Genomic DNA, 22641 nt, shown 5'->3' on the forward strand with positions numbered 1-22641 from the left:
ATCTTGTACATGATACAGCTGGAGGTGGCATACAATGATAATAATGGGATGCTGTATTTATTCTGTATACACATGTACATGTGAGAGCAAGCTTTTTTAGGTTTTAGATCACATATTTGGTTGGAAAAGAAACACTTGAACACTGGAAGTCTGAGATCTGTGAAAGGGAATTTTACTAACACACTAAACCTGATGGACATAGCATTTTACATAAACGGGATCCCTGCGTTTAGCACTCGTCTCCCTTGAAATGTGCCAAATCTATATGAAAATGACATACAAATAAGCAGACAAGTCACAGCAGGGTCGACACAGAGATATCATAAGAGAAATAGAAAGAGAATGGATGACAAACAGATGGAAAGAGCTGGCAACATTTCAACAAATTAACCACGAGTTTTACTCTCCAAGCAGCACCGGCATTTAAATGCCCTGGTTGTGTTGATGGGCAGTACAAGTATGTTCTCACAATGTGGAATGGACCATGCTCACAATGTGGAATGGACCATTTTCATTTAAATGTGCAGCTCATAATTTTACAGTAGCTATATGTCAGACGGCAGCAAGCCAACTTTTACCATGCTACTGCTATGTATTTTGTCTTATTAATCGAGAATTGTAAAATAATGATGTAGAAGTGACGTGTGTATCATCATACTGATCCTGATTTCAAATGACTGGATTGTTTCTTACCACCGCTGGCATACTCCATTATAAGGTACAGTGTCTTCTCCGTTTCAATCACTTCAAAGAGCTGAACTGTTGGGGAAGAAAACAAACAAACAAACAAAAAAAACAGAATTAAAAGCGTGATTCAGAAAAGCAGGTCTCATCTTTCACTGCCTGCGCCTAGGCTATTCATCAAGCGGAAAGTCTTTAATAAGAAGTTGAGTTTTTCCGGTAATCAGGTATCCTTTTAAGTATGTCTGAGCCACTTCATTCATAAAGTGTGCACGCCATTCATAAAGAACCAATCCTACTGTGCTGTAATCGAAAGATCATCCCACACAGTGGGAGAATTACAACACTTACACGAAACTGGCTCAGCACATGCACGGTGTTCAGACATTTACCATCATGTACCAGCGAGCTCTACATAGCACACTGTATGAGTAACTTAATGAAGAAACCTTTGCTCATGGTCATAATTACAGCTTAATAATCACATGATTAGGTTGATACCACAGGGGTTCTCGAACTTTCATTCAAGTGGAAAATACATCCCTACATTTATTTGGCAGAACATTTTTATTATACAATTTTATTTAACATAACCCAACTATTTGAATAGGCTCAACATTTAAATGTGTACAAATTGACATTATTCCTATTCGCCCCTTATTTCCGAGTTATTGTGATTTGGATTGAACCAATTAAATTCAAAGGACGAGCCGAACATGCTAATAAATACAAGAGTCCAGTGATGTCTATAATAACTCTGATAATAATGAGTTTCAACCAACTGACTGATCTTTGTGTGTGTCTGTGTGTGTGTAAGCATCTATATCGAGGAAGAAGTGAAAACCACAGACATTGACCCCGCTGTACAGTATACTCATGGGCTGCGAGAATAAATTTGCTTCAAAAAGGGCAACTTATTTTAAGAAGGGTCAGATGTGAGACAAAGGAGACGTTCCAGATCTGACAAACTCATGTACTCTGCCTCACGTACACAGTACTTCAGCTGTTGTAGGAGCAATAAATCACTGCAGGGTCCTATGCTGGAGTCAGAGTGACAGAGCTTGTTGGATGAAATGGGGAAGGGGGGTTTCGTAGTGGATATAGCTGCTTGAAAAGACTCACCTATGTTTGGGTGGTTGAGACTCTTCATAATCCGGACCTCTCGAAAAAGCTGCAGGAAAACAAATGAAAAAATTGCATCATTATTAAGATAACAAGTTTACTTGTAACAAAAATGCACGATCTTTCATTTCGTTCAGACAAAGGATATTGCCACAAAGCAGTTTTACAAAGAACTGGAAGTCGATCTTCACTGAGCAAGCCAGAGATCATTGTGACAAGGAGGAACACCTTGAGGTGACGTGAGGAAGAAACGTAAAAGAAACCGGATACAAAATGGAACCCATGCTCTTCTAGGTTAAACTGGATAGTACACCAGGCAATACTCTTTCATAATTTGTTCAAAATCAATACTCTTCCATAATTTTATATGATGATGAAGTCAAACAGTGCTAAATGTGTTCAAGAATGTTCAGCCTTTACAATTACAGCAGCAGTTCTGAGGTACAGTTATATATCTTTATGTATAGGGAGGATCAAACCAGAGAGGAAATCTCCAAACATCAGTGCTACAGTAACAGGAGTGGGACAAAATGAAGGTGAAAAGCAGCGAGTGTGATGTCAAAGCACTTGTTTTGCACTCTGATGTCCCATGACAAATAAAATAAAATAAGAATATTTTATTTAAGAATAAGAATATTGGGAAGACTGGAAAAAGATAGCAATATGGTATACAAATAAGAACTATAAAAATTATTCTGCATTACTTTACTGAGAAGAAAAGACACATTAACAGTACTCATGATCATATTTTGCATATTTAGCTCTGGGGACATGAAATTTACTCCCATCCCGCTGTACACGTAGATATAGATGGAATGGCAATACATATTGACTTAATATAGGACTGACTGAGGTGACTGATCACACCATCTTAAAGTAATAGGGCAGGACTGAGGTGTTTAAACTCCTCTCCCAGCAACCCTCTCTCCAGTATAGAGGTCAGAGACAGAAAAATGAAAAACAGAGAGCAAAAACAAGACGGACGGAGAGGAATGTGCTGATAGCTGAAAGGCCATTTGGTATTGTTGTAGTGTTCATTCTTTCCAAACACACAAAGTTACCCAGGGAGCAAGATAGAGAGAAGGTGAAGAGAAACAAATAAGTGCCCATAATCCTAAGAAGAGAAAAAGAGAATTATAATAATTGGGTGTAAGCTTTCAGAGGAGTATTTTCTTCATATAAATCTTTATTTCCTGCCGCAAAAAATATATATTTTTCAGTACAAATAAATATATCCATCACATTGAGATAATTAATTAGGCTGAGAAATTTCTTCAAATCAGTTCCAAATATTACATAATAGTCAGCAGAACAGCACCGAGATATCCAGCTAAAGTATCTTCATATGATATTTTTTTATCATGGGTTGCACAGGAACAAGAGAAAAAAAACGTTAGAATGAGGAAGAACCCATGTGCTCACATGACTTAAGGCTTAACATTCGTGCCTGGTGACCACACAAAAGAAGAAAAAAAACCCACCTCTCTTGAATTGTCATAAAACGTGAGTGTTGCTTTATCGCTTTACCATCTGCCTCTCAAAATATTAAAGATCTGCACTATGTCCAACCCCAGATTATATTTCTCTAGTGAAATATTAAAAACTGAAATATTTCTCTACTGGAAATAACAGCTTTTTCTAAATGCTGAATTGATGAATGAGCTCATGTTCCCTGCCTCAGATCACACACTGTACATCTTCCCCAAATGTTAGGCAAACACACTCTAACCTGACAAAACCGGTATTTGAGCAGGTCTGTCCTTATTTACGTCTCACAAAGATTAAAGATTGTAATCATCTTTCCACTAAACGCCTGTTAAAAAGGGCTCAAAATAGCACTTCAGTCTCAGGTCTGGAAGACTAGGAATACTACTCATCAGTAAGGAGTACAACGTGTAATGAATTAGTGCTTAATTGTTTGTACTCTTTATTCTATAATTGAATTAAACAAGCAATAATAAACAAGGAATAAAACACAACAGGGCATGCTCTTACAGGAACATAATCCATGGCAGTGTGGGTGATATTGTTTACGGTCATATTTAATGTTATATAACGGCGTGTGATGATCGTTCCTGTTTTACTTACATTATAGCAGCTGTTAACTCTTATACCCTCACTTGTCTTTTTTCCTGCTTTTAAAGTTCATAAAACTGCAGCTTGTGAGAAAGCAGGAAGTGAAAAGTCATCAAACAGTCAATAGTTTACTATTAACTGTTAACTGTAGATATTCACTGTAAAGAAGGGGCCTAGCCCAAACCTGTTTCTGTATAACATTTCCAACGTGCATAACATAAAGCCCATGAAGACAAAGTTTGGACGTTATGGAACTTACTCCATTCTAACATAGTCCTCACTAATGCTCTCGCAACTGAATGGGCAAACCCCACAGTCATGTTCCAAAATCTAGTAGACATGGTTCACAGAAGAGTGGAGCTTATTAACAGCAAAGAGGGACTACATCTGGTAATGGGACTTTCAAATTTGCATTTGGATATGATGTTGAGGTGTCCAGAAACTTTTGGCCAAGTTTAAAGTTAGGTGATACCTCAGGGCAACCATATCTTCATGTCCTCATAAAGCCTGAGACACCCTTCCTCTATAAACACTTGCAGAGATCATCTATGGGGACTAACAATAACTGAATAGTAGAGATAAGCTCATCAGCTGGTCAACTGTGTACTAAAGATAAAATCCTGCTAGTCCACAACTCCTACATCTATTTCTTTCTTTCTTTTTTTGCACAGCCTTCCTCTTATTCTATCTTTTAAAGATAGGACTTCCTGGTTCATTTCCCAGACACTAGCCACACGTCACTGTTACTATGGTGACCTGAGATTATGGCCAGCCCTGTTTGTGTCTGTTGTCGCTCTCTTTCTCTGTTCCACCATCTCCATCTTATTATGCTTCACTAGCATGGAGCAGAGGAGGACAGAGATAGTATGTCTGTGACTGACAATGCCCCCACCCGGGTTACAGAGAGGCATTTACTAATCATGCCCTGTGCTGCATGCCTTGTGTTTTTCTCCTTCTACCTTCCAATAGCATTAAGGATTTACACAAAGCGGCTTATGAGGTTGTATCACTTTTTCCTTCTCTTAGGACTTATCAAAGGCAAAGCAGAATTATTGTTCTTGTGCCGCTCTTCGGTTCTACACGGTTGACAAACTGCATACACAATGAAATGCAGCATATACATTTAATTACACACTAATGGAGAAAAACCAACAACCCTGAACATGTCAAATGTTGTGATATATGACTATAGTCTCACCTGGGGGATACAACCACACAAGTATTTCCTGCTCTATAAATTCAGTGAGGTGATACAGAAGAGGAGTGCCAAAGATAACAATGCAAATAATAAATATAATGAATGAACAAAGTAATATTAAACAAAGACTACCAAATCCACACAAATACAATATATGGCCAAATGTGCTTGTTGAACATAGAACCAGTTGCAGATTTAGTCCCTCTTTATTAGCTGTTACAATAACCCCCACTTTTCTGGGAAGGCTTACTACTAGATTTTGTAGCATGAATGTGGGGATTTGTGATAATTTAGCTACAAGAAAATTAGTGAGGTCAGGCACTGATGTTGTTTGAGGAGGTCTGGGCTTCAGTTGTGGTTCCAGTTCATCCTAAAGGTGTTCAGTGGGGTTGAGTCAGAGTCAGGGCTCTGTACAGGACACTCGAGTTCTTCCACATCAAACCTAACCATGTCTTTATGGAGCTGGCTTTGTGCACAGGGGCATTGTCATGCTGGAACAGGTTTGGGCAATGCCACAGCACACAAAGACATTCTAGACAATTTTGTGCAAATACTTTTACTGTGAGACAGCTGAGTAGTTACAATCAACATTATTATTAATATTTCCATAAACATTATTTGGACTCCATGACACAGCTACTAAAATCCAAAATGTACTAATAAACAATTTACAGATAAAAGACTAATAATCCATCAAGTTTTTTTAATTACATCCAGAAACTAATTGAGAAATGGTCCCATTTTATTAAGAACATGTAATGAACGAATCGCCCAAACATGTGGCCGCAGCACAATGCGCAAACTCCTACATATGTAGGTCAACTTCAGTTCATTTTCATATCAAACATCAGTGAAATTGGGCACTTGAACACGTTTTTCCAGTCTTCAACTATCTGCAGTGTCCACTGCAGCCTCAGATTCATGTTCATGGCTGACAGGAGTAGAAGCTAATGTGAAATTCTGCTGTTATAGCGTATCTGCTTCAAGCTTTGCTGTATTTTGTTGTGTCTTCTAAGCTACTTTTCTGCTCAAAAAAGTGGTTATTTGAGTTACTGTTGACTTCCTGTCAATTTCAGGCAACAGTTTTCAAACCAGAATGCCAGGCAACAACAACCATGCCGTGGTCAAACCTGCTGACAGCACATTTTCCCCTTTTCTATATGTCTGATGTGAACACTAATGCTTTTTGCATTATTTTATGTATTGTGCTGCTGCCACATGATTGGATGGTTGCAAATATATGAAAGAGCAGGGATACAGGTATTCCTATTAAAACTGGAAGGGAAATATATGATTGTGACAACTAAACTGCAAACAACCACCTCAGATCATGTAATTAGATAGTTATATAATAATATTTATAGGTCTATGCCACAGTGCTTGAGATGTTATATTTTTTGTATAATTTTCATTTTGTATGGATATAAAATTTATCAGCACACAAACCTTAAAAATAATACAATTAACAAAACTAATAATTTCAATAAATTGGCATGTATTTATTTGCCTGATGCGCTTCATATTTAAATGGCTAGATTTCAGTCATAAAATATTCTCTGCTGTCGTGTCCTTTAGGAAGGCACACGAGAAATATGTGGTATGTGAAAGCTTACTGTAGCGCATCCTAGTATTTTTCCAGGGAGAATCTATGTGACATGACTCACAAATACAGTGCCTTGATATTGTAGTACATCTGTGTCCGGCTCTGTATTTCAGTAATCTGTTAATAATCAAAATGATTATTAAAAAAGAAAAATGAATACAATTTGCTCCAGTGAACATGTCCTCCAGCTTCTCCCACATTTTAACATGCTATAATCAGAAATAAGAGCATTAAATTAACAGCACCTCAACCATAAGCAAGTCCAGTCTAAAAAGATTTTGATGCAATCTTTATATTGTTCATATTACACTTGGTGTCTCCCATAGCAGCTTGCTTACTTAAGATCTTGTTCCTATGTCACGGCCCCTTGGAGGTCCCTACCCCCTCTAGGTTTGGATGCACCCATTGTTTGCCTGTCTGGAATGTAGCTCCTGGCTGCAGGAACTTGAATGGGGATACCCAACCCCCTATCGCCCTTCACCCTAATGGCCTCCTAAAGCTCCTCCCCCTAGTTTTATTAAAGCAGCATCATTCTCTACCCTGTCTAGTATGTCACAACCTTAGACCCATGAGAAATCTGACTACAGGGGAAAAGACTGTGGTCAGCTGATTGGGTCTTATACCTAAATTGGATGAAAGGCCTAGTAGAGAATGAGTCTCATGGCTTACATCCAGCCCTGTGGTCGGGGCACCACTCAGATTACACAGTATTCTATTGCCAGATCAGTTGAATGGGGTTTAGCCTTAATCGATACACTTTGACAGTGAGGAGCATTATCTAATGCAGTGGCCATGTGGGTCAGGAACAGCATGTATAAATCCTCAAAGCAAAAGGCCTGCTAAGGAACTTTACTTAATTTATGTATTACGCATTAGTGTGTAAAACTGGTCGTCAATCGTGGCTCATTAAAAAAAGTGATTGGTTAAATAGCCTGTGTAGCGGTGGGGCTGGGGACTGAATGTTCATGAGAGTAACACGAATTATCCACTGTACCTGCTTCAGAGCTGGTATTCTGGTATTCACAAGAGACGGTATGCTTTCACAGTGGGCATAACACAGCAGCTCTGTAAAGATGAATGAACACACTACCCTCTCTTTAGTCATTCAATACCTTTACAGAAGCAGCACTCTCCCTGTGGCAGGGACTGGATTGCATGTCTATGTGCGAGTGAGTGAGTGGAAAAGAGAGCAAATAACCGATTGATGGATCGATGGAAATAGATGGATGGAAAGAACCAGTGGAAAAAGGACAGAGAGAAGCAGGCTTTAGCCCTTATTTTCTATTTAGGTTGAATTCAACTGTTTCAAATGTTTACAATGGTGAGATCTCTTTGAGAGTAACCAGATGAAATAATGTGCTTCCAATGATTTTCAGAAATAGAAAACAAAATTATTTGTGATAAAGAGAATATAGGGTACTTCAAATGCTTCACAAACACTGTACTGCTATAAAATCAAGACACAGCATGGGTTAATCCATGGCAGTGGAAGGACAGAACATTATACGGTGTATTTTTGTGTGTAGAGTAGACATTGCTAATGTAGTTACTATGGTGCCTGATTAAGCAAAAAAATGCAAACAATCTAATATATAAGTGATAACAGAGTCAGGCTTTATTCTTAGCCACCATTTTCCTGCACTGTTAACTGACTCATTAATAAGAAATCCAGTGTAGATGTAGTGGAGACAGCAAACACAAATGCAATGCAGCTATATGAGTCAGTGAATTATGGCTTGGCTTGTTTGTGAGCTACAAAATGTCAAGCATGACGTTGATGCTAGCATAAAAGTTGACAGACAGGTGAAAGTACTAGACCACCGCTGCATCACTGTCTTTAGTTAAATTAATTTCTACTAGTGCCAACGTCAGCATGCGGTCCAACGGCCTTGTGGGTAATGTAAGAAACCACCAAAGTAAAAAACAGAGTAACTTGTCAACGAAAGAACCAAAAACATCAAGCAGTACAGTTCCAAGCGGTACAAGTGATGAGGATATTTTGATCATTAACACTGATATGAAAGGGTGGATATATCTTTTAGGTGCAAGCAGCTAGAGCAATATAAATAAAGAGGAAGATGAGTGGTCTGAAACAGTGAAGAGGAAGTGAGAGTACTGACTAGCTGCCAGAAAAGGGTGTGATGTGGTGCACTCTGACCAAGCGATGCAGTTCAGACGAGGCAGTGAACCAGCATTACTGCAGCACACTGAACTCTCTGCAGAGCTCACACGCCATCACCCCAGCTCCACAAGGCACCAAACACACACGCCTTTAAGTTTACATACAAGCAATCGAAATCTAATAAACTGATTGACATGCATTTGTGTATTTAAGACATGGGAACAGGTTTCCACACAACCCCGGTAAAGTCCAGGAGCTGGTGGCAGGTCTACACTTGGCTTCCTCACGTTTTGAACTATTTACATTTGATTGGCAATTCTGATTTACTTGTTGCTCAGTAATATTACGAGACGAGCAATTTATAGTTACATGTAAGATTAAGAGGCTAATAAAGCTAATAAACATGAGAAAGGCTACAGCACCTAGTCATATTTAGCACCACAGAAATGCAGTCATTATGCCGAGACGTTAGACAAGAATATCTTAAAGCGCCTTTATATGCCATATGTTCTGTGTCTTCTACTGAAACACATCACCCTCGTCTGCATGCCTATTATGCAAATCTCTGTTGGATTTTCTTCGGAAACTTATATAAAGATAATTAGCAATCCTCCAGAAAACACATTAGCTTATTTTAATTATACAGCTCACCTTATCCATACTGACATTTAGCCATCGATTCACTTTCCCCCCCCCCAATAAAACAGACCACAAGATTAGACTGGATTTGTCCGGATTTCTTGCAAATGGTTGAGATTAACGATGCAAACTATGCTGAGCTTGGACTGTTTTTGATAAATCAGCATTACATCACTGAACATTGCTTCAAAAACAGCGTGCAAACACACCATAGCAAAACAGCATCCAGTCACAACACTCGTGGTCAAAGTCCATGTTTTTACAGGCGGTGTGTTTATGAACGTATGAACAGAACATACAGCCTTTAACATGGACCTTGCAGTATAGTTCTTTCCCAAAAGAGTCATGTAGTTTATTCGTACTGTTTGCATCATATTAGACAATTTCCAGACCTTGTCACATTTAACTGAATGCTGAACTAGAATAAACTAATATAAGAAAATGGATTATGAAGGTAGGTTTTGATACTTACTTTTTGTAGGCTTGTTGGATTGAGCTGGGTTTTGTCAATTATCTTTATTGCAACCTGAAAATAACAAATATAAAGGTCATATGTGACGTGAAGAGCACAAAACTCTAAATGACATCTGACTTGCAAATAAAAAGTTCACGTTTCACACTGTTCTAAAAGCTACAGTAACTAAACACACCACATACTGCCGTGATGACAGAAAGCAAAAACACACTTAAAAAGATATTTCCAGGATGTCCTTATCCAGTCCTGGAGACCTGCTACACAGCATTATTTAAAGGCATGTTGTTAAAATGATTGAATTATTTCATTGTTATAGTTTCAGTGAGAGTGATCAATATGTGTGCGGAGCATTTATTGATTTGTTTGGCTGTTTATTTATTTATTTGTGACCAAAGTATCATTTAGGTATTGACAGTCATGATACCACAGCTGGGTCTTCTCCAAACACAAAGTTGGAAGCATGTTATTGTATAAGATGTCTTTGTAAACTGCAGAATTACACTCTTCCTTCACTGCAACTAAAACCTTGTTCCTGCATGATGATGCCCCTGTGCACAAAGCAACATCCATGGTCTGCAGAGTGTCCAGCACAGAGCCCTGACTCTGACTCAACCCCACTGAACATCTTTGGGATGAACTGATACACTGACTTCACCTCAGATCTCCTCACCCAACACCAGCACATGACTTCCTAATGCTCCAGAGGCTGAATAAACACAAACAGTCATGCAACATCTAGGGAAAAGCTTTCGCAGAAGAGTGGAGGATATTATAAGAGCTAAAAGGGAACTACATCAGGAATGGGATGTTGAATACACAGCTTGCTGACCTGCTACTGTCCATGTGCTTAGAATTAAATATATATGTGTAGCGAAGATGATGAAGCTGGATGCAGAATTAACGATGCTACTCTTGGGCTTTCAATTGTTTGAATGGTCCTGTGTTACATAACAGATCAGGTAAATAGTGGTGTTTTTATGAACCACCTTTGCATGTAGTGCTACACAACTGCATAAAAAAAAATCTAATCAGTCATCCCAGGTACAGCGAACGAAGACATCCTTGATCATTCCTTTAGCAGCAAATCATTGAATATCATGTTGTTATAACTTGGCTTGCAAGCAGCTGAATGGCTAAGTGGGCAAAAGCTCAGTCTAAAATGTTAACATCATCATCCAGCTAGCACATGGCCAGCGTGGGAGTTTGACTTTTGGAAAATGTAAGGAAATGGTTATAAATCGTCACATGCTATAAACATTACCTGCTGAGTATTTGGAGCTCCTGTCAGGCAATGTTAGCATAATACTGTCTGGTTATTTATCTACTTATGAGGTATGTTATCTTCTCTAATGCAGTACAATAATCATTAAGTACTTTTATCATTTAAATTAGTAAGTAAGGCAATGCCTTTAATAAACAAAACAGTTTTATTGCTTGAAAGCGATGCCAGGACAAATGGTGAGTGCTAACTAACTGAACTCTGCTATATACTCTGTAAAGTATGAAGGCAGGGCTTTGTGTATATTGGCAGGAATAAGAGACAGGCTCATTCATCAAAAATTTGGTTCCACTGTTGCTGAACTTCACTCTGACAAATTTGTCACTAATCTTGACTAATACATTTTGGCCAAGGGGTGAGTGTTAAGAAATTTCCCTTTTCAGTTTTTTTTTTTCAGAAATTGTAGATAAGTTGTGAGTCAGATGTGTAAAACAGAGTCCCATCAAGACAGAATGTGGACACCCGTGTTATAGATCTATAGTATGTAAAACCGAAGACACACAAACACTGTACCTCTCTGCCAGTCAGGATGTGACGTGCCAGCTTCACTTTCGCAAAGTTGCCCTTGCCAATGGTTTTGAGCAGCCGGTAGTTGCCGATGTGAGGATGCTCGTCCGATAGGGAGGCGATGGAGTTACGGCAGCGAGCTCCCAGCGAGCGATTCGACCAGGCTGAGCCCTTGTCCGAGCGGCTGGCCGAGAGTGAAACATGCTACAGAAGAAGCAAAAACAACACAATCAGAAATATGTTTCTGTGGAAACTAGCCAGCCGGCTATATTGATATTGAGTCGGGCGAGGTGCTGGAATACTCCCTGTGATTGGATTACGATCTATACTTTGTCTGGTAAGACATGACAACATTAAACATTTTCAAAAGCGTGTAAAATGACTTCTCTATGCCAAGTTGCTGATAGGTGTGAGGTCCTGTGGCGCATCTTGGTGCATGTTTAAGATCTAATCTACTCTGGAATGTGTTACGCCATTAAACTGTCTTTGCACTTTGATGCTAAGTGACACCGCAGAATTCCTTCCACTATGGTGAATCTCCCATGTGAACATACAATGAATACGTTATTAATGTGACACCACATTGAAAAGGTACAAAAGAATTAATATATAAAATAATGAACCCATGGAATTCGTCATATTGTAAGTTTTAACACACAGACACATCTTAATACACTATAGCTAACACACTTCTCAGGAGGACATTGTTTTTGTTTACAAATACAAAGAGTATGAGACTACAACGGATTTATCTCAAGTATGACAATTTGCGTTAATTTTGAAGCATCGATTTAGTGGCATAATTTCTCTATGTGCAAAGTTTATTGCACACAAATGTCCCCTCATTTGATTAAAGGCTGCCCGTAACTTTGAAAACGGCTGTAAATATCAAGTCTTTGCCTTTGTTATAAATAAAACAGGAAATGCTGGGTAGCAGTGGATCTTGCTTTAATAGTGAAATACATTCCAAGGCTTCTTTTGAAATGACTTATGGTTCACAAATACCTGCAATAAAAACCTTTTATCCTAGGTTCACAATAGCTAGAAGACAAAGTGACAGGTAGCAATTCAATTTCATACACATGTACACGTGCAGCACAGAGCCGTGATTTCGGCGACAGCGGGAAGTGAAAAAAAGACAAACTGCATTTTCTCAGGTCTATGCAAATGGGGTATGACGCAGTATGGCGAAATGAGCAAATGAACAACTGCCTCGAATGGTTCCTCAGACCGGTCATAAGCCTGGACATTTCTTCAGTTCTTCTCTCACTAGCTATTAGTTCCCATGTATAGTTTATTACACAAACATAAGACCGACTTATAATGGTGGACTCATCGTATACTGGTCATAAATGTTCTCTCAATAACTTATTATCTGCTAACATTAATGAATTTGTGTTTAACTAGTGAGCTTCCACAATTTTCTAGAAATAGAGAGCATACCCACAAGAAAAGACAGTACCGGTCACTACAAGAGACAAACTACACGTGACTGAGAGTTCTGTGTTACCTCACATAGCCATGAATATCTGACGCCATCTTCAATAGTAAATGATTGTGAAATTGGATTAAACTCTTCCGCCGCCCACCAGGTCTGATCCCTCGCTCTGTGGGACTTCCTGTCTCCTGAGCTGAACATCACCTCTAGTCTTGCACTTATCTGTTACACAGGAAGACCAAGCCTTCACAAGGGCACATGCTTTCACACGTTTAAACACGTTTCACACTCAAGCTGTACCTCGTCATCCACACAGTTTAGCTCACAGTGGTTTAATTTTTTTCATCTTTCCATTGCAATCTTTTGAGTATTCTTCTCACCACCCCACCCCCTTATATATTCCTCTTCAAGAAGAGCACATCGATTCTCCCAAAGCTTGGCTCTTTGATTGCCACACCAATTTATTCAGGAGTGTGGGGGTAGGGTGACGGACGGCGAGGTGGAGGGGGGTGTTCGAGATCAACCGCAGCCACAGCTCCATTCGTAGAAAGGCAAATTGGGAGGAGGGGAAAGGATCTCCACACCCGAAGCCACACCTTGCTAATAACAAGCGGATGCCAAGGTGACGCTGCATTTCAATTCTCCATCTCGAACCTCTTTGTACTCAGAAAGATTGATCTGGGGATTCTCCTCTCTTCAAAGCAAGGAGGAACAACCAGAAAAACAAAACAACAACCAGTTTTCTGTTGTTATACCGGCTTCATGTGGTATAAATCCGAATACGAACAAGAGGATACACATCTTTAAATGGAAAAAATGTCTGCTGATTGTATGGAAACAAAAGGCGTACTAGGTGGAGCAGATGTGACGTTAACCCTCATATAAAGTTTCTTTATTCGCCGCCATTTCTAAATAATTAACTCTAAGATATTTGGTCACAATAAATCCTTTAAAGTTTTTAACATTTGATATTAACAACTTCATATTATCCTTATTCCCTTTCTGTCTCTTGGACATCTTTCAGTTGGATATCACTGCGTTCCAAAACCACATCAATCTTTTCTCGCCACAAATGAGGCTCGGCTGTAGTGCTCTGCTGCTTCAGTCCACGCCCTGATGTTCACGACAACAGACCTCTGTGTTGGAGAAGGACATGGGGACCCATGAGGGTGTCAGGACAGGTCAGGGTTTGCTGGTCTAACCACACATCCTGCTTCACGACCACTTCAGTCATCCTTTCTGCCTCTACTCTCTCTGTTTCATGTCCTGTTTTTCATACTGGGCTTACATTAAAAACATTTGTACAGTGTAGTTCCTCATTTTTAAATTCTTCCAGAGTCATTTCTCTGAAAGTGATGACTTGACAACATGCGATGCTACAGCACGTTATGTCACTATATAGCACTTTCAGAAATACAAGGGTGTGGGTGCGACCTATACAGACAAATTAATCTGTCTCGGGCATCCGCAGTTAGATTTTCTACATCTCGCCTCTGCATGTGACTACGGCAAGCACTCAGTGTCACTTTTCATTTTCGGGTGAATAATTTAAGCCTCAGGATGAAATTGTTTCTCTAGTTTCATAAATCTGTTTATTTAGATCTGTGGTTCTCAAGCATTTTTTTTGGATCCATTATAAAAAATAAATTCCACACACTGCCTCAGTACAATGATTTAGTTTGTCTATTTATTAGAACTTCCTTCCTGAACTTTTCACCGAAAGAACAAGATCAATTCAAGCTGACATTATTTATTGTCCTACTTGTAATCCTATAATAAATAATAAAGTACTACTGTTGATAAGGGAGAGCTGTGATTTTGACCTCTGACCGGCATCTTTAATGACCTTTAATATGATTTGCACGTGCTGAAATCTCTGTTATCTATTATTATATATAATAATATATAATCTCTGTTATATTATATTCATATTACATTTCTCTACTATATTTTATTATATGTTTATTACATTGCATTATCTTCTACTTTAAGTATTCTGTTCATCATTGCTAATTGTAAACTAAAGAAAAACATTTCCCTACATTATCTCATGAATATATATGTATATATTTGACAAATAAAAAACCTTAAAACTGCAAAGCTACTGATACCTGATATATGTCTAAAATATCCTGTTCTAAATGATGCACAGATCTGGTTAATTTCCGTCACCAACATAGCAAAACATCCTGCGATGTAATCCATGGCTCTGACAGACAAACCGCCTGAAAGCCTGCGACAGAGAGCATTCAGATTGCTTGGGAAGCCTCACCTTGGCATGTGATCACAGAACCAAACAAAAAGCCCCAGCTGAGACCCATCTGGTAAGTGTACAGTGCACAGAGAACCCATCCCCCCTGAGTCCTAATACACAAAGGGACACCACCAGCATCGCCGGTCAATCGCCACAGCAAACAAAATCATGATGCAATCCCTGAAGCAGTAAATCACACTGTTTACAGTCTGCTTTCTGTTTAATCGACTTACAGGTTTGTGGTTTGATAATGATAGTTTGCTTTTGTGTACTGGAAACAGCAAGGTATAACATGTGCAGTGTTGAATGAAGCCGGTTGATCGGGCTTGTTGCTGTTGCGGCACATCGATACTGAATGCAGTAAACTATTTTAATAACACATTTTGGAAATGAACTGAATGCAGGGCTGGCATACAGCAAACGCCTCGTGTTAGATCAGTGTATCGTTATTGATGATTTATCTTCTATAGAATTCTAAATTCTACACGGCACAAACGCCTGAAATACAACAGGTGACCTGAGGAATAAAACTGACCACAGTACATGCTTTTACAGAAACGCAACAGATGCTTTACCACATGCAATTGTTTATGTTCCTGTACCAGCATGTCCTGGAGTGTTTTATTCCTCGGCGTTTCCAGTAATGTGAAATAAACCTCCAGAAAACTTCAACATATTAACATCTTGTTTCCGTGGAGCGTCCGCTGTATACATCCCTGCGAATTAGCCGAGTTCTAACGTACAAGAATGACTGCATTAATATAAAGCCAGCAATATATTCTGAGTTGCCGTTATAGGAAATGAATCAACACTTTCCAACCAATCAGATTGAGAATTCAACAGCGCTGTGGTCTAAAGAGGAAACAACATACTACGGAAAATAACTATAGTACGTAATGTACTTAATTTGGTTATTTAAAACAAACAAACAAAATCAATAAATAAATATTATTAATCTATAAAACTATATTATGTTTATGATAAATATTCACAAATATTTGTTTGGTCCATGAGGAAAACAATTAAAAAGAGAAATTAAGAATAATAATTAAAACTTTACAGTACATTAGAGTTTATTGAATCAGTAAATAAATTTTAATAAATATCTGTATAAAAAAAATACACTTTTTTTTTTTTTTTTTTTTACATGTAAACTTTATTATTCAGAATCGTCTCAACTATTTGCTATACGGCGGCTACACAGTAATTGAAATTTGGACATATTTTCAGGTCTTTATTTGGCTCTGCAAAGGATGCTAAAACTCACTGGTTGTTGATCTGCTCATTATTTCAATACAACATCCTCAACAAGAGTTCATATACCTACAGCCCAAAATGTGCACCTTTTATTTAGAAAACAGGGGTCGCTCACCTTCGGCTAGCTTCAAAAAACGTGTCTATAGTTTTTCCGCAGTCTGAACTCTGGGATAGATTAGCTGAGGTATGCAGTTAATGGCCGGTTGTCTGGCTTTTCTTTTCTTTTTCCCTCAAGGAACCCTGAGTGGACGCAACATGTCCAGCCTTAACACCCTTAGGCTCAAATTCCCTGTTTGCTGTTAAGTTGAAAATCTAGGTCAGGATAAATCCCAGTAGACATTTAGAACCTCTAACTGTACACACACACACACACACACACACACACACTACACGAGACTCTGACTCAGTACCGGTCACGGCGCCACTGATCATTCACAATAAACTTTCCTGCGTGTTCTACTGCTCTCTAATTATTGGGAGTATTTACAAAAAGTTCATATAGAAGATTAAACACAATAAGAGGGGTTTTTTTTAAATAAAATGAAGTATGATTACATTTTATATCCAGCCGTAGAGCTCTTCTGGAATGGCTGACGGTACATCCTGTGCCGTACATATTTACAATTCAAATCGTGTGGATAAGAGCATGTTGAGACTGCACTCGTTTGTTCCAGTGGTCATTATGTAGTACATGTATCTTAAACGGAAAAAAAAAGAAAAGGCTCAGAATGCTTTAAACACTTCCTATTGCCACAAAGCCACATGTACAGTAATGAGAAGTGGTGTTTCACAACTGCTAACTGACTTCTCCGTAACACTCATACCCTCACCGGATGGCCAAAGCACAAATTAGACAAGACTATGGTTTTGTACATTCGCACGAATACCCATGCCATGTCGAGAGACAAAACGGGGAAAAACTTTTGTTTTAAAGTAAGTAACAGGTCATAAAATGGCTGCTGTTGTTACCAAGTGCAACCTGTGTTTATTTCAACAGATAAGCACAAGACCCGTGTGTAGGTTCGAATGCTGTCTCACACCGTTCTTGAACTGCTCACAAAAGATAACACGATCATCACTTCGCTGACATGACCTGTGTCTGTTTTTAATCTGTGGTCAGGCAAAAGCATTGCATAATATGTCAGACTGGTTTCCCTGAACAGACGCACTTCCTAGTGTGTTTGCTAATGCGCCATCGTTTCCTCTGTCTCAGCATCTGGCCACTTCCATTGCAATCTCCATGGAGATTTGATGTGATAGCTCATGCTATTATTACATGGGGAGAAGCAAAATGCTGGGAACAAGATGTGGTGGTGTTTTTATGTGTTTATCCATTCTGGGGAATATATTGCTTCCCATTAAAGTTTGAAGTACATCTAAGTATAGTATGAACAAACTACTTCTGCTACTGACGACTTGCAGCAGAAATCCCAAGCAGGATTTTATTGTGATATTGTCTCTTGACTCATTTTAATTACAAGTTTGTGGAGAACTCAGTAATATACAGCAGCGTGTCATTGGTGTGGAGGATGAGGCAGGAGGTTTTTATGTTTCTAAAGCGATCGTAAAGTGGTTGTTACACATAAATAAGTGCGTTTAAGAACACAGATAGCTGTGTGGAACTCCACAGTACTGCACTTAACTGGATCAGGAGCCTGACTTCACATCTTCTAAAGGCTTATTTAAGGATATGTGTACAAATGTACTCTTCGTAACAAGATTAAATGATTGGTTGCACCAAATACCACAAAGTTTACAGCTATGTTACATAAAATATAGATAAGTTTATCAAAATTCTAAGGCAATTCAAAGGCAGAAGCATGGCAATAACAACAGGACATAAAGGAGTGTGGCGGGCTTGTAGCTATTGTTTGGGCAACTAAAAATTTGCCCTTGCGACCATTATTTGTACCATCAAACTTTCTAGGAATGTATAGATGTATGCTTACCGTCCACTTTACATCTGTAAACATGTTTTTCATTCATGAAATTATCCGATCAACCAATCACAAGAGAAAAACCTGCAACTTTTTCTAAACTGTAACTGTCCAGTTTCAACAAACTTGTACCCGCTGCTTCAGCTACTTACTGAAGTCTGATGTGGTCTTCTAATTTCTCCAGGTTTGACATATGCATTCTGATATGCTTTTCTGTCACCACAATTGTACAGAATGGTTATCTGAGTTACTGTAGGCTTTCTGTAGGCTCGAACCACTTTGACCATTCCCCTTTTGACCTCTCTTATCAACAAGGCACTGAACTGCTGTTGCTCACTGGATGTTTTTTGTTCTTCACACCACTTTGTGTGAACTTCGAGACTGACTCTCTGTGTGAAAATCCCAGGAGATCGGCAGTTTTTTGAAATACACAAACCAGCCCATCTGTCACCGAGAACCATGGCACAGTCAAAGTCCCGGAGGGCGTATTTCTTCTTCTTCCCTGTTCTTATGCTTGATGTGAATGGGTCTTTACCTGTATGTGCATGATTTAATCTACTGCAGTTTGGTCACACGATTTGGCTGAATGTTTGTGTGTACAAGTGTTCCTAATAAAGCGTGAGTGTATATGATGTACTAGAATAATAAACGCATGTGATATGGACAAATATGATGCAACTCTCAAACCAAAAACAAACAGCCATCACTTTCCTAAAGCTTTCACTTAACTCCCTTATGTTGCATAGAGAAGGCTCAATTAGAGGACGTCAGCATCAGACTCGTATCGGGTATCAGTTGATAATTAAAGCTCAAACACAGTGGAAAAAGAGGGATCGATTCATCCCTGTAGTTCCAGCGCATTTAAAATAACACTTACTGCAAGATTATTATATTATAGGCCTTATTATATATTATTTCTTCAGTACACATTAAGAAAGTGGTTCAAATACGTTTTTCGTACGCAGTCACGTACACGATGTGCTGTAATTAAATCTACAGACAACTATTAGGATAGAAATATAGATTCAGTGAGAAATTTATAAGGAACACCTCAACTATAGTCATGCAGTTATTTAAGTCAATCGTGTGCAACCATCAGAACAGGGGAAAAAACGTCATCTCTGTAATTTTAACTCCGGCATGATTGTTGCTGGCAGACAGGCTGGTTTGTGTATTTCTATAACCACAAACCTCCTGGGATTTTCAGACACAACAGTCTCTAGAATTTAGCCAGGGAAAGTCACCAAAGAAAAAACATTCACCGTGTGGCGGTTTTGCGTTGGAAACACCCTGTTGATGAGAGAGGTCAATGGTTTGACATGATGATCAAGCTGATAGAAAACCTAAAGTAACTTTCGAAGAAAACCTCTCTGGACAACTGTGGTGAGCAGAAAAGCATCTCAGGATCACACAGCACATTGAACCTTTAGGTCGATGGGATACAAGTGTGGAAGACCAGGCCGGGTTCGACTTCTGTCAACTGAGGTTCAAGTCTCTGGACCCCACATGTCCTGATTACTTCAAATTCAGCCTTGGATTTATGGAAAATAATGTGTGCAACGTAGTCCAAGTGATTAGTTTAATAAATGTCGCTTCTCTCTCTCTCTCTCTCTATCTATCTATCTATCTATCTATCAATCTATACTATATAACACCGTTATACCTGCACATTATGATGATTAGGTCTAAACCTACATTTTGCTAACGTGTAAAAGCAAAACAAGGAAGAATAAGGTAACTCTACAGATGCTGTGGTATATATGAAAGACTTAGCATCCATGCAGATCTCTGTAACATTATGATAGCCAACGTGTAGGCATGGTTGTTGTTCATGTCAAGACTTTCCACTTGGGTAGTATTACCCTTTTCCAGGAGATAGGCTGCCTAATGAGGGAGCTGGAAGCTGGAATAGAAACTACAGCACAGCTAACACCTCTTGGTTATGGCCATGTTGCCGTTTTGACCGTTGCACAAATCACATCAGCTAACACACACACACACACACACACCATTTCCGCAGTGTGTTGGGCCTGCAACTGTCTGGACTGGCCTGACTGACCTAATGTAGTCTTTCGGCCTACATTTACTGTTAAACCATCAAATCAATCAATTGTTTTAAAGCAGCGCTTGCCCTTTAGCAAGCGGAAACTATTCGCGCTATGCAGCCCGGTGGAGAAGACTTCTTGACTTACGTGGTCTGAATTCCTGTCGGCCTGAAGTGTTGCCCGAGAAGAAGACATGGTCCCTGAGGTCCTTCAACTTCGACAACGACACTTTTATCTATTCCCTCTGCGTATAAAATGGAGCTTGGCAAAGAAAATCCGCCGTCATTTGGCCCTCTGCATCTCTCCACTCCTCTTCTCTTGAGGCGAAATCAATCAAAAGCCCTGTGTGCTCCAGCCAGACAGGGCAGGGCTCTCTTCTGCTATAAGAACACGTATTTTCTTTCTTTTTTTCTTCTTCAAATAATCCACATATTTACCTGCTTACCGTATGAACTCCCCACACAATGGTGGATACAAATAAATAAATAAATAAAAAATATGACAGACGAAAGTTTTGCCCTTTGTGTGGCCCTGATGTCTGCATCAGTCTGACTGGAGCGGCTCGTTTTCTGTAGAGAAATGATCAAATGTCCCGAGCAGCGTTTCCATTCTCATAAAACCTCACCGCTTCCCATGTCGAAAGAGATGTACACCCTGTTCCTCTTTAAAGCTTCAAAATCGAGCAAAACAAACCAAATCTAGCTTCTATTTCTGTGGCTAAATTTCAAAGGCGAGTGTCTTTTAGCTGAAGTAATCCGCTCCGATGTAAACAGGCTGCCCTTCAAAGAGGCTCTCTCTCTGTACATTTCCAGGAAAATAAATGAATCAGTTAAAAAAAAAAAATCCAGAAAGCAGCCGGAACACAAACTGGTACCTTTCACCTTTATAATCCCTCATAAGCCTAAAGACTTCAAACAAAGGCGACGAGAGAGAGAGAGAGGGAAAGAGAGAGATATTCTTCCTAACATCCCTCTCTTTCAAAGTACAAAAAATTAGGCAGCTGCTCTTACAATCTTCCTTCTCAAAAAAGCGGCGTGTCACACACACACTCACACACACACTCACTCACACACACTCACTCACACACACTCTAGACCAGCATCGAGGAAGGACGTCAGGACGGAGAATGGGCTGGGCTGCGGTTAAACACACACACACACACACACACACACAGCTTCTTAAAGAGACAATTCGCCCTTTCATTCACTTAGCACAAGCCCGAGTAGGCCGCTATACTGTAGATAAGCGCGACTAGCACACATGCTATTTTACATGCTTTACAGTGACCACGTGATTATTAAAAAAAAAAAAATCTACACGTTTGACGTCATTAAAAATTGTGACTGTATATGAATATGCATATTGGTAACGCCCCCAAAGTCGTATCGCCTCCCCCCCCAAAAAAACCTAGCTAGCTAATTTAGCTTAATCTATCACATATTTGTCACTGGCGGAAATGAACATGGGATTTCATCTCATTTAATTATATTCTTTTATAATTATATTCTAAGCACTTTTATTACACCGTAACAAACAAAAGAACTTTGTTAAGCTAGCTTGCTAGCTAGTTCAGTATACAGAGTCTGTGGCAAATGGATATCAAACACGTTAGCTATTCTGTAAAATCACACAATGAGTTCATATATTATATGGCCAAATATTTGTGGACATCTGACCATCACACCCATGTGCTTGTTGAACACTGTTGAACTAGATTTAGTCTCCTCCTTTTGCTGTTATTATAACTTTCGCTCTTCTGAGAAGGCTTTGCACAAGATTTTCGAGCATGGCTGTGGGGATTTGTTCAAACACAAGACCATTTTTGAGATCAGATACGACTGTGAGGAGGCCTGGTGTGCTGTTAGCTTTCCCGTTCATCCCAAAGGTGTTTGCTGGGGTTGAGATCAAGGCTCTGTGCTTGAATATTTCTTAAATATCAACAAACCATGTCTTTGTGGACCTTGATCATACTGGAACATATCTTAGCATAACAAAAGTATAGCAAGAC

The 22641-nt window shown here is 39.2% G+C and overlaps 1 protein-coding gene across 9 annotated transcripts in view; it reads right to left on the reverse strand.

Annotated features, from left to right (window-relative positions):
* mark4b (MAP/microtubule affinity-regulating kinase 4b) overlaps positions 1–21764 on the reverse strand; it is a 34107-nt gene extending 12343 nt beyond the window's left edge. For 4 of the 9 annotated variants that reach the window (XM_058413163.1, XM_058413170.1, XM_058413169.1 and 1 more), the window contains exons 1-5: positions 13213–13356; positions 11709–11906; positions 9914–9967; positions 1804–1852; positions 694–759 (exon numbers count right to left, since the gene is read on the reverse strand). In XM_058413163.1, coding sequence (XP_058269146.1) covers positions 694–759; positions 1804–1852; positions 9914–9967; positions 11709–11906; positions 13213–13341 — 496 coding nt within the window. In that variant the 5' untranslated portion in view covers positions 13342–13356. Of the gene's footprint in view, positions 1–693; positions 760–1803; positions 1853–9913; positions 9968–11708; positions 11907–13212; positions 13359–20780 lie in introns of those variants that run through there. The other 5 variants (XM_058413171.1, XM_058413172.1, XM_058413166.1 and 2 more) reach the window with 5 other exon arrangements.
* Between the last annotated feature and the right edge of the window lie 877 nt (positions 21765–22641).

The sequence above is a fragment of the Hemibagrus wyckioides genome, linkage group LG17, assembly GCF_019097595.1.
Source record: "Hemibagrus wyckioides isolate EC202008001 linkage group LG17, SWU_Hwy_1.0, whole genome shotgun sequence".
Lineage (NCBI taxonomy): Eukaryota > Metazoa > Chordata > Actinopteri > Siluriformes > Bagridae > Hemibagrus > Hemibagrus wyckioides.